This window comes from Pogona vitticeps, chromosome 8 (assembly GCF_051106095.1).
Source record: "Pogona vitticeps strain Pit_001003342236 chromosome 8, PviZW2.1, whole genome shotgun sequence".
NCBI lineage: Eukaryota > Metazoa > Chordata > Lepidosauria > Squamata > Agamidae > Pogona > Pogona vitticeps.
The window spans coordinates 12,904,090-12,931,754 of record NC_135790.1 but is presented as its reverse complement, the minus strand read 5'-3'; the positions used below and the strand labels follow the sequence as shown (position 1 = coordinate 12,931,754).

The 27,665-nt window shown below is 41.2% G+C and overlaps 1 protein-coding gene across 5 annotated transcripts in view; it reads right to left on the bottom strand.

The window, feature by feature from the left end:
- The window catches only part of DUSP26 (dual specificity phosphatase 26), a 79,378-nt gene that overhangs the window by 15,787 nt on the left and 35,926 nt on the right, over positions 1-27,665 (bottom strand). Inside the window, exons 1-4 of one of the 5 annotated variants that reach the window (XM_078379745.1) lie at positions 21,120-21,206; positions 18,975-19,257; positions 13,906-14,120; positions 7,215-12,187 (exon numbers count right to left, since the gene is read on the bottom strand). In XM_078379745.1, coding sequence (XP_078235871.1) covers positions 11,988-12,187; positions 13,906-14,120; positions 18,975-19,153 — 594 coding nt within the window. In that variant the 5' untranslated portion in view covers positions 19,154-19,257; positions 21,120-21,206 and the 3' untranslated portion in view covers positions 7,215-11,987. Of the gene's footprint in view, positions 1-1,278; positions 12,188-13,905; positions 14,121-18,974; positions 19,258-20,748; positions 20,979-21,119; positions 21,207-27,665 lie in introns of those variants that run through there. The other 4 variants (XM_078379746.1, XM_078379747.1, XM_020812334.3 and 1 more) reach the window with 4 other exon arrangements.

Here is a 27,665-nt window from a genome sequence, read left to right as displayed (position 1 = left end):
TGTATTCAATCCATCAAGTCCCTAGAGATTAAAACATAATCCATTGTGGAAGCACCTGCTGAAGAGGTAAAGGTAAATTCACCAGGTCTATCACCAGTTATGCACCCGTTTAAAAGAGATAGACCAAAATTATTAATCATATACATTAAGCGTAGACTGGCATAATTACAGCCACAATCTATAAATTGCCTGTGGTTAATTTTTTTTATGAAGGATAGGTTCTGGGAAGGTCACATTGAACCATGCAGAAAGTGTCTCATCATTTGTGCCTATCCTGGCATTGCAATCTCCAGTGACTATTATAGAAGCATCAAGATACAATTGTGTTAAATGAGCAATGTAATACTCTAGGTTAACCCACAAGTCATCTGTCATCACACGAGATTGTAGCGGAGGAATATAAACATTGATAAGTAGTAACAAACACGTAGCAATTTTCAGTGTCAAGGCAGAAAAATCCCATACCACTACCGTTGCCTGTAACTTTGTTGATAAGAAAGTGACCATACCACCCTTGGGTCGATCTCCTCTATCGCTGGGTGAGGCATTAATAGAATATGCCACATAACCATTTAACATTGGCTCCTTTAAAAACCACATTTCTTGTATTAGAATAATATTGAAGTTACTGATATTATTTATTTATTTATTTATTTATTTATTTATTTATTTATTTATTTATTTAAAAATGCAATTTGTTTCTCCACCTAGGATAATTTCTCCCCAGGCAAATTCTTTCACCTTTCTTAGAAAGCCCTGCATAAAATTTGCTTGACCTATATTGGGGGCATAATGAGAACCAATAGTTAATAATTTGTCTTCCAATTTTTCTTTTACTATAACATATCTGCCTTCAGGGTCTCCCATATAATCAATCACTTCAAATTTTGCCACCCCTCTAGCTTTATTCATTCCATTTGCAATATATTGTTCACCTATCATTGGGTGCTTAATTATCTCTTTCTTATTCTTATTTTGATCAGTCTCCTGTAACAACACATCGATTCAGGGGAACCAATTACTATCGGGCAAATAGAAGAGAAAAAAAGCAAATAAAAAGCAATTGGCTACAAATAAAACAAATAAGAAGTTTCACTACTCAACAAAAAACTGGCTTTCTAAGAACATTAACTGAATTTGAACAATATTGTATACAAAAAGATAAAAATAAAAAGAGAGGACTAAACTCACTAATATATAAAAGCATTATTGAGAAAGAATATGGAAAAGGTGGAGGATCTAAAACAGTGTGGGAAACAAATTTAAGTATTAACATACCTGAGGAAATTTGGCCAGGAATCTGGAAAAAATACCCATATAAATCTCTATCAGCAAGTGCAAAAGAAATGGTTCTAAAGGTAGTGCATCGGTGGCATCTATACCGTACAAAACTACATAGAATTAATAAAGATATATCTGATAAATATTGGAGGAACTGTGGACGAAAAGGAACTCTGGAACATATGTGGATCTCTTGCCCCAAAATAGAAACTTTTGGCAGGAGGTAGTTAGATGGATAGAAACACTGACTAATCAAAAAATAGATATTAACGAAACATTAATGTTATTTTCATTATTCACGGGGGAATATGAGAAACGAACTAATAAAGAATTAGTTGCAAATCTTATAGGCACCGCTAGATCTGAAATAGCTAAAAATTGGAAAAAAGCCCAAGATCTCTCATTGCAAGCATTCACAAGTAAAATATGCCATACATTGCTGATGGAAAAAATTACCAATAAAGTTAGATCACATAGAGGATAAATAAGCCATAGTAAATTCACGGAAAATTGGAAGCCATTATTAAAATATGCCGACAAAATAGACTTTGAGACATGTGGTTTGAAAAGAAATTTAGATTGTTGGTTAATATTTCTTTAAATGGTGACAGGAAATGGTATATATGTGAGTTGGAGAAATGTGGGGAATAGCTTTGTATTTACTATTTGCAATATAGTTGATTGTCTCTTCATTCTTTAGAAGGAAGTAAGTAAGTAAGTAAGTAAGTAAGTAAGTAAGTAAGTAAGTAAATAAATAAATAAATAAATAAATAAATAAATAAATAAATAAATAAATAAATATCCTCTATTGGATCATCCAAACTTTAAATCTCATGGAAAATATGCACAGTTTAAACACTGGAAACAAATTGGAATATATAGAATTAAAGATTTATTTGAATTAGGGAAACCAATTGTTGTTAGACAAACAGAAGAGAAAACAAGGCAAATAAGAACCAATAGGCTACAAATAAAACAAATAAGGATCTTAGTGATACAATTATATAAAGAAATCTGGCCCTATAAGACTATTAACCAAATTTGAACAATACTGTATACAAAAAGATAAAAATAAAAGGATATGATTGACCTTATTAATATATAAATGTATCATTGAGAAAGAACATGTTAAGGGTAGAGGAGCCAAAGCATCCTGGGAAATAAATTTGAATATTAATTCCTTTCTATTCTGAGGAAGTTTGAACATGAATAAATATCCATATAAATCAGTATCAGCTAAAACGTAAGAAACATTTCTGAAAGTTGTTCACAGATGGCATCTATATCCTACGAAGCTACATAAAATCAACAGGAGTATATTAGATAAGTACTGGAGAAAATGTGGATGAAAAGGAACTTTGGAATACATGTGGATTTTTTGCTCCCAAATAGAAGCATTTTGACATGATGTAATCAATTGGACAGAAATACTGGCTAATCAAAAAATAATCGTGAATGAAACATTACTATTATTTTCAGCATTTAGAGGGGGAAATGATAAGCTACTTAATAAAAGACCTCATTGCAAATATTATAGGGACTGCAAGGTGTGAGACTAAAAGCTGGAAAAGCACTCAAGATCTTTCATTACAGACATTTTTGAATAGGATATAGCAAACGCTCTTGATGAAGAAATTGACCAATAAGATCAGAATATACAGATGAGAAATAAAGCAATTTTTTTGAAACTTGGAAACCTGTATTAAAATATACCAATGAACTAAATAAGAAGTCACATAATTTAGGAAATAATCTAGATTTCTCAGATTGTTGGTTGGTAACTCTATAATGGAATGGGGATTTGAGATTAACTGCAATTTTTTAAATAGTGTGAATAGCTGATATTTAGAATGCTAAAATATTTAGTAAGGTTAATTGTATTATCTGTTTGTAATGTGATTGACTGTCTAAAATAAAGTTTTGTTTAAAAAAGAAAAAAGATGTTTGTTTGTTTGTTTGTTTGTTTGTTTGTTTATTTATTTATTTATTTATTTATTTATTTATTTATTTATTTATTTATTTATTTATTTATTTATTTATTTAATATCCCACTCATCTAGACTGAAGCCTACTCTGGGTGGCTAACAATACTCAAGAATAAAAAAATAAACAACATTTAAACCATACAGATAACAATAAATTAAGTATTGACGGGAGGGAAGGACTGCCTAAAGATCCAGGTCTTGAGTTGGCTCTTAAAAACACCCAGCAAGAGAGCCAGACAAATTTTGGGCGGGAGATTGTTCCAGAGGTGAGGGGCCACTGCCAAGAAGACCTGCTTTCTTGTTCTTTCTCTGGGCATCTCTCGGCGTTAGGCCCCTCAGCTGGCCATCTTGACTAAAGCAAGTGATTCAGGTAGTAGATCTAGGAGGTGTTCTGCCAGATATTGAGGGCTTTATATGGTTCATATGTCATCATTAGTACTTTGAAATCAATGCCGAAACAAATGGGCAGCCAATGCAGGGCAGCCAGAGTAGAGGAGATATGTTGCTGTTTTCTCACCCCAGTAAGAAGTCTGGTTACCGTGTACTGTACCATTTGAAGCTTCCTCATCAATCTCAAAGGTAACCCCACATAGAGTGCAGTATAGTAGTCTAATCTCAAGACTACAAGCGCATGGACCAGAGTGGTGAGGGCACCCACATCAATCCGCCGAAGATGAAAATAGGCGGCACAGACCACTGACGCTACCTGGGTCTCCATGGTGAGCATCGAGTCAAGATGGACCCCCACACTGTGAACTGAATACTTTGTGGTAAGAATTACACCCCCCAAAAAGAGAGGGGCTTCCCCAAACCACTTTTGGTCTTCTTGAGAGTGCATCTGCAGCACTGTTATGAGTCTCTTTCACCTGCACTTTAATCTTCCACAGTCCAAGTTGTATGGCATAAGAGTTCTCTCTCACCACCACGTTCCCGTCCTCTTCGAGAGTCCAAAACTGTAGTTATGGTGGAGTAGTAGTGTCCATAAAGGAAATGTCCTACCCTCCAGCACACCTGGAGGTGTGGTGAAGTCCAACTCCCTCTGCACCTTCACAAAACTCATGATTTGCAGATAGCTGGAGTCCCCTACCAACCTGCAGCTTTCCTCTCCGGAACCACCTCAGATGAAGGATCTTGCAGTCATCTGCCTGGCTCGGCACGACTCCCGACCCAAATCCAGACCTCTCCACGATGGCAACGCCTCTCTGGCACTCGAGCCCCCTCTGGACGTGGTCTGCCACCGGCATGGTCTTCCATCTCTCCTTCCGTCTTGAAATTTTAGCTGCTCTACAGAGTTTCACCTCTGGAGCTGCTAACGTGCTGCTCTTGATTAAACCCTTTAAGCAGGGCACCTCCAGAGCTAGCCTATCTCTCACTTCCCTTGCTCTCAGCACCACTGGCTGGGTTAGGCTGGGTTTCACCCAATTCATCCTATGATAGTTCACCCCTCTGCCTTCCCAATATGGCCATGCATGTTTTTGCAGGGTCTTTTCCCTTGCCTTGTTTTGGACAAACCTTGCTTTCCAACCCCAAATTTTGGCTAGATAAGTCTGACCTCTATCATGTGTAACCCCATGTGGGCGTGCATCCCCGGTGTCAAACCTATGCACTACACCCCTGGCTACTTTAAGCTTGTTGGAAAAATTATGCTTGACCCTCTGAAGCACAGCTCTAGCTCCTTTTTGGTTTTCTGGGGAAATTGAGGTATTGACTTGGTCCTCCTCTGAGGGGTATTTGAGTTCACACCTCCCTTCCCCATAAGGTAACTCGAATCTTTCTTTGTCTGCCCCTTCCAATGCTAGCACAACAAAGTTTTCTTTCCCATAGAAGGGCTTGCTTATTTTCCCCTGGTCCCCTGTCTGGTTTGTCTTTCCCACTAACATATTGATATAATTTCCCTCTTTCACTAGGGAATTTACTCGCATCATCTTATGAGGGGAATAGGTTCCCACACTCTTGACAAGCCCAGAAGTAAACCTGCTGCTACCCAACTGCCTCAGCAGAGCATCTAAGATGTTCTGAGCCTCAATATTTCTCAGGGGAACTGCTTCAGGATGTGTTGCACAATCAACGCTATACAGATTGAATTTGTTTCCCCTCAGGGTAACTCTGAGCCACTGTCTACCTATATCCAACCCACTGTGTAGTACTAAGTTTGAAATGGCAGGTAAAGGACATGGCCTGGCATCAGTTTTGTCACTGCCTTCCTCTGGCCTCTGACCTCCTTCACCCCTCTGGCCAAATTCTCTTAACTGCTCCTCCACCTCAAGGCAGTAAAGGTTTTGTCCTAATCTCTGATCAGTGCTTGCCAAATCTATATTAGCTGCAAAGGTACCAGTGTGTCCCTGCTCCTCTGTACCCACTTGATCTTTGAGAGGAACAATCATTTGCTTGAGGTGAGTCTCCCCTCCCCCACTGGGATTCACACAGGCCTCACTGTCCAAAAGGTCCTCTTCTGGGAAGAACCTTCCAGGACTCTCAGGGTTTAACTGCCTTTCACCATTAGGCTTAAAACACTGATACAACTTGGAATCCGTACTTTGTTCCCTTTTGAAAGTGTTTTCTAGAGGGCTCTCAATTGGTACTGATTCAGCTGTAGAGTCCTCTCCCCTCAGCAATTCAACCTTTCCCCCCATATCCTCTGCTTTGCCTTTTTCTTCCTGCTGGGCACAAGTTTGTACTAAAACACTTTTGACATGCTCAGTGATATCATTCCCAGTTAAAGAACATACAGGCAATCGATCAGCCACTGGCATAGTAATCAGTTCTGCACCTATGCCTTTAACTTACAGGCTTTCACCTTTCAATATTTTCTCAGGAGGGATTATGTTTGGATGGCTCAAAGTGGCTTGAGAGCAAGAGTCTTTCATAGCCATACCTTTGGTCTCATTTACGTAAATACTGTCCCCAGAATTTTTAAAAAGTTCCTGGTTGGCCTCTATTAAAGGGCAATGGACAATCTCAGCCACAGGCAGCTGTTCTGCTCACTGTTCATGACTCTCTTTCCTAGCTGTACTTGTACTATGAGTTACTGTCTCACCATTTTCTGAGGTAACTTTGTTAGGCTGCACATAATACACTGACTTAGGCTTGGGTAAATCAACCTTTTGACCCCCTTCTCTGGCCTTAGCACTTTGTGAAATGAAATGGTCTTTCTCCCCACATCCAAAACAAGACCTGAAGTTTCTCTGTTCTGGGCTAAGAGTCTTATCTCCCTTCCCTTCCCAGTGCCTGTATTTGGGCTAGCTCTGTTCTGAGGGCTTGCCTACAAAATGGCCGCCACTTTCCTGCTGGTTCTTAAAGTAAACTTGTCCTCACAAGTTTTTCTTCCCACTTTTACTTCAGAAAAGTTCGTGTTTTGAATGTGTGAAATAACATGTGTGCCTTCTCCTGGTTCCTGAACAGTTTGGGGCTTTACCTTTCTCTTAGAATCATTAAACTTTTTTTCCTCAGCTTTGCGCTGTCTTTCCCATCTCTTTTTAATGTCTAGCTCCAACTGCCTATACTCAGACCTCTGTTCCTCTTTCCACTTTTCCAACCGCTTTGTCCCCTCAGAGTCATCCCTAAACTCAGGACAAGCCAGCCAATCTGCCACAGCTTTTGCTTTGGGCAACTCTCCACAGAAAATGGTCACCACAGAGCCAGTCCCTATCTCAGCCACCCCAATCTGAAGCTTCAGCGCCCTCCTACTAGACTTTCTCCCCCATGAGATGAGTCCTAGGAAGTTACCCACGCTTCCACTCAGATTCCCTAACTAAGATTCTGCTCTGGGCACCTTTTCCAGACCAAGGCTGTACTGGATCTTCGAATCCTGTCGCTGGACACCAATTTTATTGTAATGTGGTTTAGCCACTCTGCGGTCACCTCCTACTCAGGCCTCTCAGAATGCCCAACACGTCACTAAACACTCTTGCTGCCACCAACCTATCCTTTAAATCACAAGGACTAGGGTTTCTCTTAAACAAAAATGGTTTATTGATTACAAGAAATAAAATAAGTAAATTACAGGAGGTTAATCTCGATGGTAAATCACTGTTTCTTATTTAATCATAACATAGACTATCCCTCACTGACACTCAGGCACGCAGGCCTCTTTCTCTCTCACACCAGATCTCTCCAGATCTCTCTCACTCTATCAGTCTCTCAAAACTGATCTCTCAAACACCATACACACCCCTTTATATCCCAGCTCCTCCCCCTTTAGCACCACCTTCCGTCCCCTCATTGGCTGCTGTTCCACTGCCCAGCTGTGACGGACAGGGCTGAACGTTACAGAGAGCCTCCCCAGGAGGATACCGTGGTCAACGGAATTGAAGGCGGCTGAGATAGTGAGAAGGATCAACAGAGACATTTTGCCCCTGTCTGCCTCCCTCAGCAGGTCACAGTGCCACCAGTGCCACCTCCTTACTGTGGCGCAGCCTAAAGCCCAACTGAAATGGATCCAGGGTGTTGGTTTCATCCAGAAGGGCCTGGAGCTGGTCAGCCACCACCCTCTCCACCACTTTGCTGAGAAAAGAAACATTGGCAACGGGTCTATAACTGCCAATGGCATCCGCCGCCAAACTTAGTTTTTTTTCTAAAGGGCCTAATGAGTGTCTCCGTGAGACCCATTAATTATTGCAGTGGCCATTTGGTTGTTATAGGCCTGGCTGCTTTGATTAGCCAGGCTGGGCAAGGGTCAAGGAAGGAGGTGGTGGCATGACAACAGCCAAGCACTTTGTCCACCATATCTGGCATTACAGGGTTAAAGAGATTGAGTCTCATCATTCAAGATGGAGTGCTGGACATCTCTGCTCAATCTACTGTGTTCAAGAAAGGAGAGAGCTCCCGGGGAATGGCCTCCACTTTAGATTTTAAAAATGCTGCAAATTGGTCAGGTGAAATATTAGTAGGAGGCCTATCACTTAGACAAATTCTGGATAGATCATGGACTATACAGAAAAGTTCCACCTGCTGATTTGAAGCTTTGCTTATCTGGACAGCGAAGTAAGCTTGACTGGCAGCCCTCACCCTTGTAAGGTAAAGGTTAATTGCGATCCTGACAGCTTTATGATTACAATCCATCAGGTTACGTCTCCACTTGCACTCTAGCCTTCTCTTACTTTGGTTCATAGCTCATAGTTGCTGGTTAAACCAGGGTGCTGAACAAGCTCTGCAATGGATAGGGCGTTTAGGAGTGATCATGTGAACAGCCCTGGTAGTGGCGGCAAGCCAGCCATCAACCAGAGCCTCAACAGGAGCGCCAGTCAGCTAAGTCGGAATCCCTCTCATGGAGTCCTGGAATACTATAGGATCCAGTAGCCTTTGAGGGTGGACCATTAAAATAGGTCCTTGCACCCTGTAGAGAGGGAGAGCCATTGAGAAGTTGCATTTAATTAGGCGGTGATCTGACCATGACAAGGGGACTGACACAAGGTCGGTCACCATCAGACCACACTCACTCAGGGGAGAACATCAGGTCTAATGTGAGACCGCATACGTGGGTGGGGCTGTTAACATGTATGGACATGTCCAAGGAAACCCTGGTTTCCAAGAACTCAAAAGCCGGACCAGAAACCTTCGCCTCCACATGGATGTTGAAATCATCCAAGATCAAAAGCCTCAGAGATTCCAACAGTGCTACAGAGGCAAAGTCCGCCAGCTCCAGTAAGGAAATGTCTGGGAGTGCGGTAACCCAGCAAGATCCTAATACCATCCCTGGCCCCAATCAACATGTGTAGGGCCGCAAGACCTGATGTCATCACCGTGGAGCACCTAACAGCCTCTAGAGTGATAAAACAGAACTTTGTGAGACCCCACTGGTCATGAGGGCTGTGCAGAGCAATTACCCAGAAAGTGTCCGGTGTGTATAATCACCTTCCCAGTGTGTTCAGGGTTCATTTATTAGCTGATGATGTCACCAGCATTCATTAGTATGAAGTGTTTTGCAGAATGGCCTCACATTGTGAAACACGAGGTGGGCTCTGTTAACTGACCAGTTGTGGTGGTCAATGTGGTGTCTGGTATATGGGGGTGGGGAGGCTAGAGAGGCCCCAGATGGGTGACCATGAAGTAGCATTCTTGCAAAGTATCTTGGAAGTATAACCAGCAAAAATATAGCAGGGCATGTTGTATGTTTGAGCATAATTGTGGCAGCCCTTCAGGGCTACATTGTATACTTAACATGCTCATGGTGGTGAGGCCCCAGTAGCCTGGAGAAAGGAGGGGCCCAGGAAGCATTGTCTTCTCTGCAACAAGCTCCAGCAAGTAAAACTCTGGGAACTGGAGTTTCAAGTTTGGGGTTGGACACCGCTCCCATTTCAGTGACGGCATTGTTCCCATTTTTCAGCTAATACTCTGATAGTGTAGCAGTAAAATATTTTCTGAATGAATTCCCTACAGGTTTTTGCATTCCCTTTATTGCATACTGGATGCTGGCAGCCCTAAATCTGCTATGGACATGGCATATGTGATGGCCAAAATATCAAAGGAATGTGTGGCCAGGTGGGTGCATAGGCCACTCCAGACTGCCCCCTATTTAATCTGACAATATCCCTCACCAAGGATTGTGCCAAAAAATTGAGGATACGAATTAATCCACCACCTGCCATGTCCAAAAGCTCATCAATCAATAACACCTTTCTTCCTGAGCTGATGTTTGAGAACTGAGAAACTAAAGAATTTTTAAAATGTAATTATGATGGTAACAAATTACTTATAAAGTTTAGAAATAAAATGGTAACTATTTTAAAGTAATGGTTGTTGTAATGGTTTTTCGGGCTCTTTGGCCGTGTTCTGAAGGTTGTTCTTCCCAATATTTCACCAGTCTCTGTGGCCGGCATCTTCAGAGGATTGGAGTAGGAACTCTGTCCATGCTCTGTTGCTGTCTGTTGGATAGTTGTATATATATATATATATTCAACTATCAAAGAGCCCGAAAAACCCACAACAACTATCAGATCCCGGCCGTGAAAGCCTTCGAGAATACATATTTTAAAGTAACTTTCCATCTTCCAGGAAACCCACAAATAAGAATTAGAGCAAGTGCATTAAAATCATCTGGAGTGGTTGTGCTTATGATCTTTCCTCCAAGAAAATAATCTTAGATATAAGTATATGTTTGTGGGTATATACAGCACAAGGTTACATTCCCCCTGAAAACACAGGTTCTCAGTTTGGGTGTGATCCTGGATTTGTCCATGAGCCTGGATAATCAGGTTTTGGCAGTGGCCAGGAGTAAATTTGCCCAATTAAAATGAGTGTTGTCAGCTGTATACTTTCCTAGAGATATCTAACCTGGCCACAGTAATACATGCCTTGTTTACATTCCATTTTGATTACATGGTGCTGCGTTTGAAAAATGTTTGGAGACTTCTGTGGATCCAAAATGTTTCAGGCAGATTATTATAGGGAATCACATACGGTAATTCCCCTGTTACAACAGCATCACTGGTAGGTAGTCTGTTTCTGGGCACAATTCAAAGTACGGATTTTGACTTCAGTCCAAGTTGCTTAAAAGACCACATTTCTATTTATGACTCTGCCCATGTTTTAAAATAATCAAGGGAAGCCTTTCTCTCTGTCCTGCCCCCTTTGTATGTGAATTTGGTGAGGACACGAGAGAGGACCTTCTCTATTGCTGCTCCCAAGCTATGGAACACCTCCCGCTGGTGGTCTGGCTGGCCTCCTCTTTGCTATCCTGCAGGCACACAAAGATTTTACTCTTCAGGCAGGCTGTTTCTCAGTAATTGGCTGCCTAAGAAGTGGGATGCTGTTTTGTTTTGTTATGTTTTTATTTGTTTGCCTCCCCTTCCAATTTTTATGTTGTTTGTTTTTAACATTGTAAGCCACCTCGGGTGCTCCTGAGGAGAAAGGCATAGTATAAATATTTTAAACAAGCAAGCAAGCATTAAAGAGAACAAGTGCTCCATTTGGAAGAGCCCACCGTCACTCTTAAATCCATCCTTTTTTCCTATACGAACCTCCAATTTCAAACTGAATGGTATAATTTAAAGTGAGGAAACAAATGGCTTCATGCCAGATCTTTATGGCTTGTGTTCATTAGCTGGATTGGGACAGAAATGCATAACACTGATCAGGTTATTTCTGTAACTGCTATGCTTGGGCATCATGTCCCTTCCATTTCAGAGACACCAGTATGAGGACTCTTCTTGCAGCAGCCAAATTTCCCTGGTCCATAAAGCCCAGGAATGGCTTGAGAAAAAAAGAAAGACCCTCTTATGTCTTTAGTCTCTGCAAAATTTTATTCTCACTGCTGAATTACCGGGGTTGGAGTAAATACTATCAAAGCTGTTCAACAAAAGTGACAAGCACATAAGAAGCAAGAACAAAAAAACAAGAAAACAAAAACATATCACACATCACTCCAAAGGAATTGTGGCAACTTATAGCTCTTTCCACCTGAGAGCAGGACTTGTCATTAGAAGAACCCAATTATATGGCTTTCAAATGTCTACAGGAAAAGAGGGAGGAAAAATCCTCTTCGTCTTGGATAATCAGAATTTGCTTACTTCCAGCTGATGCCTGAAGCCAACTCTGACAGAAATATTAGGGACCTGTGGCTCCATTGACCTTGGGAGGCTTACAGCTGGACTTCTGCAAGCAGGAACGATAACACTCCTGCTTGCAGAAGTCCATTGGGGAGCAGAGCCCAAAGGATCCCGAAATGCCTCAGATCTGCCAACAGAGTGGGCTCCATGTTGTTTCCCTGTGGCCCACATACACTTATATTTTCTGTTTCTGTCTGAGGGAGTTGTCCAGGACAGACAGCTGACGCAGAAAACCTCGGTTGGGGATGATACCCCTGTGGTCTTTGACGGTCTTTATAGCCTCCACCAGGGTCAAATGATGGTAAATCATGAGATAGGCGAGGACTAGGGTGGCTGATCTACTCACCCCTACAGCACAGTGAACCAGGATCCTTCCTATGGAGAGAAAGGAAAGTTAAGAAAATGTTTGTATCCAAGATCAAGAGAGGACTTTAAGGTGGGAATATCAGTCCCCTCTTGTTCTCTTGTACTACCCACATTATTTTTATCAACAAAGACAAACAAGGAATGACCTGGTCTCTCAATAGGGTTCTTACACTGAACGATCTTTTGTGCCAAAATTGCCAATTTTGTACAAACTGTCCAAAATAAGGGCTACTGTACATTTGTTTAAGAATTTGAAGCACTGCATGGATTGTTTGCATCCTTCTTAACAATTTGCCAGTGTTTGTTGTGAGTATGCAGGCTTAGCTTATTAAAGGGAAAGAACACTAGAGATACGTTGTGCAGATCAGAGACAAGAGCTGGCAGAAAAAGCTCTTTGTCTTGCTCTTGGTTGGAAGCAAGAAATCTCAAGGGGCTTTTCAATTCTTTGTTGAGCTATCCCTTCATATTTACACAACCAAAATCAGCAAGAACAAGAAATATAGCAGGTATTTTTTGTGTATGTTCTTTTGGGGCTGAAAGTTCAGACTGTGGTATGCAAGATTTATTCCAGAATGTCACTCCAGATTTTCCCACTAAGAGCTCCACCACCCGCACACTACACAACACTTCCTTGTTTCAGAAGATGTAGACATGTTAGTCTGTGCAAGCATATTAGGCAGAATCCAAACCAAAAAAAGACAAAAAAGAGAGAGAGAGACAAAAACATGTAGCACCTTAAGGAGTATTATGATTTAATGTGAGATTTCATGAACAAATCCAATTCATCAGATATGCATATATTTCAGTATCTAAGCAAAACACACACATTCAGAAAAATGTCTTTCTTGGTCTTACAATGTTTTCTCCCAGTAACAAGACCTGCTTTGTTTTGCGTGACTTCAGAATGAGACATGCAAAGGAAACCACAGTGGTGCCTCGCTTAACGGGAGCCCCGTTTAACGATGAATCTGCATAGCGACTTTTTTGCGATTGTTTTTGCGATCGCATAACAATGTTTTAAATGGTAAAAAATCACTTTGCAATGATCGGTAAGCTGTTTCGCTTACCGATTTTCACATAGCAATGTTTTTAGAACAGCTGATTGGCAGTTCCAAAATGGCCGCCGGGTAAAAAAAAATGGCCACCAGCTGTGTTTTTGCCCGGATTCCTCGCTTACCAGGCAGCGAAAATGGCAGCCGTATGGAGGATTTTCACATAAAGGTGAGTTTTTTGCCCATAGGAACGCATTAAACGGTTTTTAATGCATTCCTATGGGGTTTTTTTTTCACATAGCGACGAATCCGTATAGCGACGATTTTTGCTGCACGGATTATTGTCGCTATGCGGGGCACCACTGCATTATCTAAAGTGAATCCAGATGATGCTTCTCCTCTTAAGGTACTTTCGCAGTGACACACTTTTTGCCAACTGAAGGAGTACTTCTTCAAGAAATGGATTTCTCTGAAGTTCTGCTTTATCTCTAAATACAGGTGGGTTTTTTGCTGTCATATTGCCAAAATTCAGCAGCAATGGCAAGAGTTCCAGAGGTCCCCCAAACTAATGGAGAGGCAGGTTGGTAGATGGCTACTTGTTGCTCATCTCTGTGTTAGAGACATTCTGTTGTGTAAGGAGGTCGTCTTCCAAACAACTGCTTGCTTTGAAAAGACAAACAAACAATATTCTGGCAACAGTTATAGCCACCGTTCTGCTCTCTGTCATGGACTCACCTTCAGTTCTGCTCAATGCCTTATGGATGAAGTCAGCTGCAGGCTGAAAATAGGGGCTCATGTCAAAGGTGGGTGAATCATGTGCCTCAATACCCATATAGCAGATGCCAGATCCTTCATAGTAATCAGCACCTCCTCGCCACTTGCTGTGTGAAGCATTGAGTACATGAGTGATCTGCAGGCGTGCCAGCTCACGGCGGTTGGCTGCTATATCTCTGTAAGAGAGAAAGAGGACAAAGTGGTGGTGGTAGGCTTTCATTAATAAACATGGTCTCATCCTAGAGCCTCAATTTCTACCACAGCTTGAACAAGTTACTTTTTGGGATTATAAATCTCAGGCTACAGTCTTAGTACTGGTATCTAAAGGTTTGGACTTCTACATGGTTCTGGGCAGACCTGACTTGAGCATAGCTGACAAGCCAATATGGCCACTCATGATATTGGCAGGATGCTGGGAATTGTAGTCCAAAAATTAACCATTTCAAGTCCTGATATCTGTCTTCTCCATATCAACCTGGTATCTATATTCTCCATATTTTATACGTGCCTATTTCAAGAGCATTTGGTAGATATAATTAATGTTTTACCTCCTGGTAGAATATTGTACTGCTGTCATTATTAACTGGATTGTAAGTAGCCCTTTTTATGTCAGCTGGCAGATGAACCAAGAGACAACTATTCAAAAGCCACCTTCTGATCAACATGATTCATTATGGCTAAACAGTATGGTTGCCACATATTTTGAGTTTTATGAGCAAAATGCATTCTACAAGCCAAATCAAATATAGGCATGCTCCAAAGATATAATCCAAATTTGGTGCTGATCTCAGGTCCAGTTTCATAGTTATATGTATATGTACATATATACATATACATATAACTACGAAACTGGACCTGAGATCAGCACCAAATTTGCCCTATTCCAAATTTGGGGACATTTGGGCAAAGAGTTTTCCAGTTGTAATTTAAAAAAAAAACAAAAAACACTGTTTTACACCACGCACAAGAAAATGACTTTTAGCTACACCTAGTTGAAAAGAGATGAAAAAATGTAGATAAGACAACATTTGTATACGGGGGGGGGGGGAGAGACTCAATTTTAATCTCTCTTTTTTTTTCATCCACAGGAATTGGGCCATTCATGCCTCTAATTTAAAATTTTTTGTTAGTCCTTCTAGAGCCAGAAATCTTCTGAAATAGCTCCTTTTTAAAAACTTTCAAGAATTCTAAAGGAAATATTCGCATAGCAAATTCTGATCAATCAGAATGTGTCTGGAGTCAGCCCACAGGGCAGATATCTGTCACTTTAAAGCCCAGTAATGGCCTTCAGGTTTTTTTTTAAATTAACTCCTTCCTGACAACACATCTTCAGCTCCTGCCTGTGAAAATGTTTTAAAAACTATTTTAAAAAATAGATAATAATATACAGCAGATCACTCATTTAAGCTGTGAAATTAGTTTTTCCTTCTGTGACTTTGAATCATCTCAAAGCAGATTTTACCCAGTTTACCCATGAGTAAGTTTTCCTGGTTTACTCATAAGTTTACAGATCCATATGATTTTTAGATGTTGTCCTCTCTAAAAGTCAGATCATAGATCCTATCTGCATTCACAGATTACACAACAAAAATAATGGGTTCTTCAGCACATGGCTTTGCAGTGGTGCAAAAACATGGATATGGTGCATGGATCCTCATGAATCTACATGATTTTGATGTAGAATCATCCCCAAACCACTATCTAATCATAGGTCCCATCTCTGTCCACACACTAAAATGCAGAAATTGTTGTTCCCCAAGTGCGTGGTTTTGCAGTGGTGCCAAACATCAATATAAGACAGAGATATTCATCGATCTACATGATTTTTTTAATATAGGATCAGCTTCAAACTACTGTCCAGTCACAGACCCCATTTGTGCCCATAGTTTACAACACAGAAATCATGGATCCCTGGGCACATGGCTTTGCAGTGGTGCAGTACCACTGATCAAAGGCATGAGCAATAGCCATAGCCATAGCTATAGCAATAACACCCTTAGAATTACAGAGCTGGAAGGGACCCTATGGATCATCAAGTCCAGTCCCTGACAAGGAGGCATACTGGGAAACTGAACTCCCAACCTCTGGCTTCACACTAAGCCCACTCAGCTACCCAGCAGTTCTTGGAGCCACATTGATCTGCAAAGGATCATTCTCAAACCACTGTCCAATCAAAGGGCCCATCTGTGCCCACAAACTACACCACAGAAATCATGGGTCACCTAGCACATGGTTTTGCAGTGGTGCAAAACATGGATCAGAGGCATGGATCCTTATGATTCCACATGATATTTAACTAGAATGATCCTCAAACCATTGTCCAGTTATAGGCCCCCTTTGTGCTCATAGATTAAAATATAGAAATCATGACTCCAGGCACATTCTGATTGGTCAGAATGCTATGCGATGCAAATAGTTCAGTCATTTAGAATGTTCAAATTTCTATTTTATGTGCATGGTAGGATACACTCAGGTTATTCATTTTTGCTTGAGTGAGAGTTCAGGCTTGACTTGATGGGACACCCACTTTTCTGCTTTTCTGGCCATCTTTAGTATCTCTACCAACACCACATTTCAAATGACTTGATTTCTGTCACTGTCTTTCTTCACTATCTTCCTTTCACCCAGTATGCATTATTTTGACCTTGATTTCCAGTGACATTCTTTGCTAACTCCTTTTAAAGAAAATTCAAAAAGGAAATATATTTTGTACATGTTTTTGAAAACATAGTCAAAATATATCTCTAGAGGTTTTGGTCCAATACAGGTTTTCTTCCTCAGCTTGCCTAACTCAAAGAAAGGGAGGAGATGATGTATCACTGTGATTGATGGGTTTTGTTTGCTAGTCTTTTGTCTGCAGTGATCACCAGTCTAACATAATGACTGCTGGTGTCGTCCAGTACTTCTGTCTTTTGAAATAGGATTTCATGTCCAGTTTGCAATGGAAAGGAGGATTTTATTTCATGGGACACAGACTGAGTTGTCTTCCCCGCAAAGAAGCATGTTTAAGATTTGTGATTTACTGAGAAGGGGCATATGCTTATTTTTATTTTATTTTTTTGGTTCCTGTACATATTCATGGAACAGGCAGCTGCCTTCTGGGTTGTGGTTTAGCTGTCATGCCATATGGCCATGCCACCACGTTGGCAAACTCTCCAAGTTGAATGAAAATAATGGCAATGATGCGTGTGTGCGAACTTCCAACAGCCAGCAGATTTCTTATAGAACCCCTTCTGCATGATTATATGTCTGTGCTTTCTATTTGCTGCATCATCTTGGTCCATTTGATTTCTTTAATGGTATGTTTATTGTCTTTTGTTTACTGCCATCATGCTGTCATGGGGTGACACCAAGAAACCAAGGCAGTATGGTTTCTTGTTGCCATATCAGCATGCTTCAGAGCTGTAATGGAGCAATTGATCAGTGCACTTTCTTTTTAAGAGTTTAACACTTACGAGGATTCTATTGAAAATATATGGAAAACTCATGTAGCAATGCATTCTAGGAATGCATGGAGATTTCCACCCTCTGGTGTATATGTCTATATTCCTACTACCATCTTCTACCTTTCCTCTCACCCGTCTGTCTCCTGCAATTCACTATGGAACACTGTGTCAGGATAGGGCAGGGCAGAATAGACTGAGCAGTGAAGAAAGAAGCAACTAAGGCTGTGCCTGCATGGGAAACAGGGAAAATGGAATACTGTACTGTGGATAGGTGGCAGAAGTAATTTGCTGAGAGATACAGAATGATCAGCAAAGTAGGCTTGGATGGAGCTACTGAAATTAACTAAATTAATTCCTTGGGAGGAAAGCGATGACAAACCTAGACAGCATCTTAAAAAGCAGAGACATCATTTTGCCAACAAAGGTCTGCATAGTCAAAGCTATGGTTTTTCCAGTAGTGATGCATAGAAGTGACAGCTGGACCATGAAGAAGTCTGACCACCGAAGAATTGATGCGTTTGAATTGTGGTGCTGGAGGAGACTCTTGAGAGTCCCCTGGACTGCAAGGAGGTCAGAAGAAAGGAGGTTCTGAAGGAAATCAACCCTGAGTGCTCACTGGAAGGGCAGATCCAAAAGCTGAGGCTTCAATACTTTGGCCATCTCATGAGAAGAGAAATCTTCCTGGAAAAGACCCTGATGTTGGGAAAGAGTGAAGGCAAGAGGAGAAGGAGACAACAGAGAATGAGATGGTTGGACAGTGTCATTGAAACTACCAATGTGAATTTGACCAAACTCTGGGAGGCAGTGGAAGACAGGAGGGCCTGGTGTGCTCTGGTTCATGGGGTCATGAAGAGTCGGACACAACTTAATGACTAAACAACAAAAATTCTGATTGACCAAGTGAATTCAGACAGAAAGCAGTGCTACAAAATTCCATCTAGTTTCTCTTGAAGACATTTTCATTCAGGGAAGCTTTTAGTACCTGACTGAGTGTTGAAGAAGTGAATCTTCATAGGTTGGTACTGGACTTTTATGGATATGCTTTTAACCAGTTTTTAATTCAGGTGTGTTTTACTGCTATAACTCATTGGTTCATGTCCTAGCTTTGAAAAAAGGCAGGCTATAAATCAAATGAATAAATAAACACATTAAGGGCAAAACACAGCCACATTATAGTGGAAAAACAGCTAGAATATATCTGCACTATGGTTATAGTTTGGTAATTCCTTTTAAATGCGTGGCTGCATCCTGGGGAATCCTGGTATTTGCAGATTGGTGAGGTACATGGAATTCCTGGCCAGAAAGCTCTAGCAAACATCCCTGAAGACTGCAGAGGAAAGTAAGTACCTCAACAAACTACAGATCCCAAGATTCCATAACATGAAGATCATATCAAGCTGCTAGAATTGTATTGTTTATACACATTTCAGATGGCAGAGATTCCCCACCCCTCAGGCAGAGTCTCCTTCTTTAGGCATAATCTTTCCCATCTTGGATATCGTAATACAGTACTACTGTTCCTTCCCATCACCTTCCCCACCCCACATTACAAGGACCTCACTCCACATTTGAGCCTGTACATACTGGTCTCCCAGGTAGAGTCCTGGCCACACCTCGTCAGCATGGTTACAGGCGGTCTTTCCTGTGTACAGTAACCTCTCCAGCTCAAAGACACTGAGGATGGGGTGGCTGACTGTGTCATCATGCATCCTTCGGACAGGAGCCCTAGATCCACTCCGGGACAACCGGGACATGAAGGCCATTGGTGCCACCAAACCCCCCCTTGCATCCCGGGCCTCTTGGGGGGGCTGGGCTGGGGCCGGGATGGAGCTTTTGCTGTGACTACCACCCACGGTCAGTGTCTAAGCTGAAAGAAAAGAAGAAACGTATCAGCCCTTGTGGCAACTCCTGCTGTCCTCTGTTATGTATCTTCATTATGATGATCCTGTTATGAATATAAAAGAGGAAATCAAGACTGATTCAATCACACACCAAAAGATTTTCTGAATTAATTTAAAAATATACACAAAAAGTAGTGAGGCTAGTCTAAGGGGGCACTACTTTTATGAAGGGCAACCCAAAGGCCTCATGGTGTTACCACATAATCCTGTGTGGCACTGACACTTTTCCTGCAGGCAGGACATTCCCGAGTCACTCCTCTTGGCTCTGCCAGATCATTCCCTCTATTCCCTCCCCTCAGGTAGCCACAAGCTGGTGTCTCATCAGCCGGGCTACTCCTTCACTCTCCTTTTGCATCTCACAGAGACATTTTCCCCTTCACTTCAGTCTGCTTTCCCATTCGAGTGGAGGAGGAAACTTGTCCAAAGTGGAGGGAGATAGATTGCCTTTTCACTTGCCTGCCTGCCAGATTTGAATGACTTGGGCGCTGCTTGGCTTTCTGTACCCTGGGAAAAAGGGATTTATTCTCTGGAACTGAGGGTGGTATCACATAAGGCCAATGTTCCCTAGTTATACGAGTTAGATGGTTGTAGAAATTTCTGCTCACACAATGCACAGCCATTATCATGTAATTTACCTGGCCAGAGGTGTAACTCTGGTTTATTTCCCACTTGCCAGGAGGCTTCTGTTAATTTGTTCTGGTGTCCTATTGATATATTTTTTTAGCAGTATGACATGTGTGAATGACCCTATCAATTCTTTTCTGAAGCCAAATCACTGGGGAAGGCACCCACCACTACTGATGCACAGCTGCCCTGCTATTTTACTTTAAAAATTTTTTTTGTAGCCAGTATGTCGATACACAGGTAAACATATGTCAACAACCAGGGCATTGGTAGATGTCGCATCACACCACACACCACCTACTGTCTGGTCCCGGGTCCATTGAGTGCATTGCAGTTATTTGTTGTTGTTGTTGTTGTTGTTGTTGTTGTTGTTGTTGTTGTTGTTGCTGCTGCTGCTGCTGCTGCTGCTGCTGCTGCTGCTGCTGCTCTGCTGTTGCTATTATTATTATTATTATTATTATTATTATTATTATTATTATTATTATTATTATTATTATTATTATTATTATTATTATTATTATTATTATTATTATTATTATTATTATTATTATTATTATTATTATTATAATACCCTGCCCATTTAGTGAACATACCACTACTCTGGGCAGCTTACAAAATATTATTAAAACCATATAAAATATATAAAACATATTAAAAGAAAACAAAAAAAAATCTAACCCCCCCCCCCCCAATAAAATCACCCATCTGGGACATGAGATGGCAGACAACAGGCCAGCATAATTTTATGAAAGGTTGGTGCTTGGGAAGACCTGGGTAAAAAGCCAGGTTTTAATTTGCTTGTGGAAGTTCAGGATAGTGGGGGTCAGTCGCACCTCCACAGGAAGAGAGTTCCAGAGCGTCGTGGCCACTACTGAAAAGGCCGGGTTTCTGGTTGATTCCTTCCAGGCCTCTTTTATAGTGGCCAGATATTTGAAGTTGAAAACAATGAGTTACAATGGTGGTTAACATAATTGCAATACAATGTTTAAAGCTAATAACAGTGAGTAGAAAGAGGCAGCTTATATCATTAAAAGGCAATATTAAAGCTAAGAACAATAAGTATACAAATATTAAAGAGAAAAGAATGCTACTCTGAGAAATGGAAAACACAAGCAGTACTCAAAATCCAAAGCAGCAATACAGAGTAACATAATTCAGTACAACAGAGATATTGAAAGTATTGTTATAGCTGGGGAACACTTGCCTTTTGTGATCAAGCCTTCACTCTTCACAACTGAGTCATAGGGCTGCTTGGAAAATTCTGCTTCTCTCTTCCCCCACCTACCCACCCACCCACCCACCCACCCATATCTCTCTGTCTCTCTCTCTCTCTCTCTGTGTGTGTGTGTGTGTGTGTGTGTGTTTTCATTGTCTTATTGCTGAGTCCAGAAGATGGAGGAGTCGAGGGTAGAAACAACAGGGCGGGGTGGAAGCTATGGCAGCTGCTGCTGCTTCCACATTTCACAACCCATGCAAAGATAAGATGGGTGAGAGAAAGTCCTGTGGAGGGAGCTTGCACTTCTAAATTTGCAATTACATTACTACTGATAAGTGTGCAGAGTTCTGAATAATGCAGAACTTTTCTTTGGCCTGATTAGGACTGCATACATATCCCATCTTACTTTAATAAAGATGCTACAGAAAGCAGTGTATACGGGAAAGCAAAAAACAAGGTTGTTGCTGCACCCATCAACCTGCAGTAGCTACCTAGCTAGATATCCCAGCCCTTTGACTTCACTCATTTACCCTTGTACTCACTAGCTGATTGGACAACTTCACCCCAACAATAAGCTTGCTTAATTCTCCTGAATTATCTTCAGTCTTTATTCCAGTCCTCTATTCAGTTGTATGCTTTAGTGTATCATGCATCATAGGTCTTGTACACCAGAGCCACTGTTATGGTCTGTGTTGGCTCCTACAAACAGTAGCAACAAAACCACCCAATTTTCACATTTTCTTCCTGAAGGAAGGAGGCATTTTGCCCTGGCAGCACAGGTTTAGCACTAAACCATTATGGTGCCCCCTATTACTGGGGCTGGTCTCATGGCTTGAAAAATAATAATATAATGCACACATTATATGCATGAAAATACAGTAATTTAATTGTAGAGCATGTGGCAAAAAAGAACCATGGATTCTGTGCAAAATACATGTACAATCAAATTACCGGCTCCCAGCCAAATCTTGCATTATCACACTTTAATGTAGACAGATTTTTTCACAATCTGCAAATAGAAAAGCTTAAAATTCCTTTTGGAGCATTTTTAACAGTGGCTGTTATTTCTTTGGCTTGCACATATAGTGCAGAGGCCATAGGTCTAAAATAATAGAATCATTGAAACATAGAAAAGTGAAGTTTGAAGGGGCCTACAAGGCCATCAAGTCCAACCCCCTGCTCAATGCAGGAATACAATCAAAGCATATCTGCCAGGTGATTATTTAAGTTCTTCTTGAATGCTTGCAGAGTTGGAACACTCATCAGCTCCTGAGGTAACTGGTTCCACTGTCGTACTGCTCTAACAGTTAGGAAGTTTTTCCTGAAATTCAACCAAAATCTGGCTTCCTTTGTCATTTGACTTCCGGCTGTACAGTGGAGCAGCGTTTGTGTCTCCTTGCTTCTGTTTTAAGTAGTTTTAATCAGGTTTAAATAGTTTAAACAGTTTATGTTTAAGTTTTAATTGCTCCAACCTTCACCTTTTAATCTTGGTTTTGGCAAGTCTTTTTAAACTTTTTAATAGTCACAATAGGATCCTAGGGAGTTTGGCTCCCAAGCAGGCCAAAGGAGAAGGACACAGAGATTAGCTTCAGCCTTATCTCACTCTCAAACAACAATAACATTCAGCCATAACATAGAGCTGGAAGACTTATTTATTCACCTTTATCTAAATCGGAACTGAACTCCAGTTTTTACATTTTATTATCTATTTTAACTCGGAACCTTGGAGGACAAGATAAGTAACCCTTTACTTGTTAAGCTAGTGAATAGACGGCCAGGATATTTTTTTTCTGAGAAGCACTCTGGACACATTGAATTTTCAGATTAGGGAATTTAAACCAGCTGTTATGTTTCTCATTGCAAGTTGCTGGGGACCTCACCCCTGAAAGTGCTTGAATTACTACAGAGGAAAAGACAAACAAAAATCTCAGCCTTCTTCCCTATAAGAACAAAAAGGAAAAAGGGAAAGCCCACTGATTCCTTAGATAAACTTGATGTACCCACCAGTTATACCAACAATCTGGACTGGTCAGTAGATTACTCTTGGGGCAAACTGGAAATGCAAACCAATGAGAGCATTAAACTAGGCAATGGAAATTGCTCATGCTGAAAGCCTGGAATATAGAACTCTTGGAAATGATATAAGAGATACTTCTGTAAATATAGAATGGGAGATAGGACAGGCGGTAGAATTAGAATTGCCAGAAACGTGGAAGAACCAAGACACATGGTCTAACTCTGGGATGGTGAGAGATGGAATTAATGAGAGAACAAAGGCTGCCTTCAGCCCCATCTCAGAAAAGGGAGCAGAGGCTGCTGCAGAGGGATTGGAAGCCCCAAGAGAAAAATTGTTTATGAAAAGTATTAGTTTAATATCCAAAGAATTGGAGGCAATAAAACAATTCCTGTCAGGGTACAATGGCTGAGATATGCTTGAGGGATGGAGGATTACACTGCACAAATAAGAATGAAACCGTGAAACATGAGAATCATGATAAAGTGAGTCACAAAATGATCAACTGTAGTAAGGGAAAGAGTTTCAAGAAGCACCAACAGTGTACTGGCAAGAAGAGTAAAAATATTTCTAAAAATGGAAAAAGGAAAGAACAGACTCCTGAACAACTGTACACAAAACTCACTCAAATCATCTCCACGGGGAGACCCTAAGCATAACATACATCAGCCTGATCAGGTTTGTCCTGTATCATCCAATAATCTGGGACCAGTTGTGCCCACAAATGTGCCAAGTAAATCAATAAACAAGGAAGATGTTGCACAAGACTCACGGCAGCAAATCCCCCATGAGGAACCGGGTTTAGCAGCTGAGAGGTCCAATTCTAACCAAGAGGGAAGCAAACCAGCAGCACCACTACAATGGGAAATTATTCTAAATCAGGAAAAGCTGGCTATAACTCTTTCAAAGTGTGACCAACCCCCAGTATCGAGGCAGCCAGACCAGCCAGCCTTCCACTCTACGCCTGGTGTTGTTGAATGCCAGGTCTGTGTCCAATAAATCCCAGGTAATCCACGACCTTATCCTGGAGGAGGATGCAGACCTGGCATGCACAACCGAAACATGGATTGGCGGAGAGGGGGGTCCTCCCCTAGCACTCATCTGTCCGCCCGGTTATGCTGTCCAACACCAGGGTAGACTGGAGGGCTGGGGGGGGGGGAGTAGCCATTGTTTATAAATCCATCTTGGAGGTTACTAGGCGCTCCTCAGTGGTAAAGCCGGGGCTAGAGGCTCTCCGCGTGTCGATTGGGGCCAGGGATAGTATTGGGATCTTGCTGGGTGACCGTGCTCCCCGCGGCCCAGCCATTTCCCTACCGGAGCTGGTGGACTTTGTCTCCGCAGCACTGTTGGGATCCCTGAGGCTATTGGTTTTGGGGGATTTCAACGTGCACGTGGGGGCAGAGACTTCCGGGCCAGCTCTTGAGTTCTTGGAGACCATGGCCTTCTTTTTTTTTGTTTTAAACATTTTATTAGTTTTTCAGTCTATCTACATTATTTTGTGCTTGTCAGACATCGTGTTACATATTTTGCTTACAATTATTTGTTTTTTACATCTCAGTGTCTTCTTGGTTATCCCCCCCAATTCCAAACATCTTTCAAGCATTCGAACCATTCATAAACAGAATTTAGTACACAATATGACCACTGTCATAATATTACTCTCATATTATATAAAATTCTTCTAATAATTCTTCTATTAACAGTCTTCTAATAACATTCTTATTAAAGGTGTTTCCAGATCCATAACCCAGCTTTATATCTAATTTAGTTTACCTAAAATAAAAAATCACCATATTACATCTTTACCTTGATTAGGCCTCCCTTATTTCAATTTAGTTCTCCTTTTTAATATACAGAATATACCCTTTTACAAATCCAGATGATAAATATGAACATGTTTTCAATATTAAGGGGCCCTTCCTTGTTTTCCCTTTTTTCACCTTTCTAGGTAATTCCCTCTCTAATTTCTTTCTCATTTAATATTACTGTGTCTCTAAGCATTCTGTCATCTTTCATGTCCTCTGAAACCATTTTGTAGGTCTGATTTATGTCCACTAACTCTTTATGTACTTGGTCTATCTTCAATGAGTCTTCCAGGCTTTTTGTGGTTAATTTTGCTGTTTTTTTTCCCTTTGTCTTCCCCTGGTACTCCTCTCTGGTCCAAGACTGATGTTTCTCTTAGATTAATTTTCTCAAGCTGCTGTTTTGAGTGGGATGCCTCATCTGAGATATTCCCATTTCCTTCTTTGTTGTTCCCTATTGCTTGCAGACTATAGTCCTTCTGATGTTGATTAGATAGTTTTGTGTCTTGATAGTGAGATCTCACGGTGTCCAATATTTTTTCAAGTGCAGATTTTATTTCATTCCAGAATTGTCCTTGTTGTACCATTCTGTTTCAGCTGCCCAGATGGTTATAAATAGATATTCAAAGTTTCCAGAGTCATTTCAAAAAGTCTGCTTTGGCTAAATAGGCCTGAGCCAAATTTGAACCCTCAAAATACCAGGGTAGGGTGCAATATTTGTATCCGCGACCTGATGGCCTTAAAGGTCCACTTTAGGGTTAATTTCCCAGCCAGGCTCAGAGAAAGTCAAAAGGAAATAACAGCAGAGTGCTCAAGGTCACCGCTCCTAGGCACCTTGCCAAGAGATTCCAAGTAGTCAAAACAAAGTCCAGATTTATCAAGTATAACTCGCAGGAAAATTTCTCAAGCTTTACAACGTCAAACTGTAATATTCTTAAAGTATATTTTTAAAGTTATTTCCTTTCCATCAGCTATCCCTCTCACCAGATTTTTTGCCGCTTTTTAGTTTCTGAGAGATAGCAGTTCTTTTTTCCATATATAGGAATTATTTCAGGGGTATAATCAATTAGTTATAAAAGTCTCACCCGATGGTAAACAACGATGCCAAAAATCTGATTCTTGCCTCTTTGGCTGGCTGCCGACGACTCGCAAGCAAAGATTGCTTGTTTCTGCCCATTGGCTGATTAGGGAGTTTCCTGGATCGAATGGGGTGGCCGCCGCCCCTCCCCATGATCAACAGGCTCCCCCCCCAGTTCACCACCCCTCCAGGGTGGTTCCGACTGTGATGAGATGGGTTTTTGAGTTAAAGTCTTGTAAGGAATATGGGGTTTTGTAATTAAGAAATGAGCAAGATAGGTTCCATCTTGTTTCTTTGTATAAAGTATCTTTGCTATGCTGACAGGTTGTTTTCTTAGCGAGCAGAGAGAATGTTATTCTGATAGCCTGAGAAAAGGATTCGGCGTGATTAGATGGGAATTGTTGTGACTTTTTGCGAAACCACAGTAAACCCAAATAACATCTGGTGTTTATGGGAAAGAAGTCATGTGGTGCGACAGGACTGTTTGCCTAGTAACGAACTCTGATTGGATGACATCGTGGGAAGGTACGATAAGCCCTTGCCAGTTACTCTTGAAAAAGGAACTTTTGGCCTATGGACATTGTCTTTCAAGACCGACTCTTCATTCATTCGTGACACATGGGACTAACCTTTACTATACTGGATTACCCTTGGACTTATGGGCTTTTTCCTAAGGACTATGCATGGACTATTTCCTATGGACTGTTACCTATGGAATATCCTTTATAAACTCCTTTTCTTGAAATACTTCATATGGACTATACTCTTGGACTTTTCTAAGGACAATGGGACTTTTACTGAATTTTTCTTTTTAGTACAGGATTCTTGTTCTACAGGATCACTGAGGACTATAGCCTTTTTATAACCTAATTGGATTATTTTGTTTTTACTAATGAATTACTGGACTGGAACTGTTTTTATTCTTTTTAATGGCTTTTTGTATTTTTGTAAGGTTTTTGGACATTTGCATATTTTTCATGTTTTCTTTGCCTCACTACATCTTTGTAAATAACCAGCACAATGCTAGTTTATTTGTTTTGGTTTAATTTGGCTTTGATACCTAGTAACATGCTTATTCTTTAATAAAATAAAGATTATAAAACTCAATTGGTTTTCTGAACAGTACACTTGTCTTAAGGTCATCTGAGAGTACTGCCTCGGCCTAGCATACTTTAGGAGTCCTGTCAGTGGTGCAAGTTAAGTCTAAGGACTACAAAGCCCACTTGATCTTTTCATAGTAATATCTGAGAGTATAAGGGTGTTTTTATGTGGGCAGACTTGTAAGAGGGAGTGTTGTAGCATGGCTAGCTGAGTTTGGACTCACTCAGCCCATTTTAGCATGTGCAAACTCCTGATTGCTCTCTGTCCAGGCTTACACGTGTGTTTTCGAACCCGTGTTTGCTGACACCGACACCCTACGGTGTCCCAAACAAGGTCAGAATTCAGCCCGGGGGACAGAGCTCTGTCCTCCTGCTGCTGTCTCGTCGCGACGTCAAGCCGGAAGTCGAGACCATGGCTTTCTTGAACATGTCCCAACATGTCAACGGCCCCACCCATGTGGGTGGCCATACACTCGACCTGGTTTTTTCTTCCAATTGGAGCAAGAGTGGTCCGATGGTGACTGACCTCGAGTCGGTCCC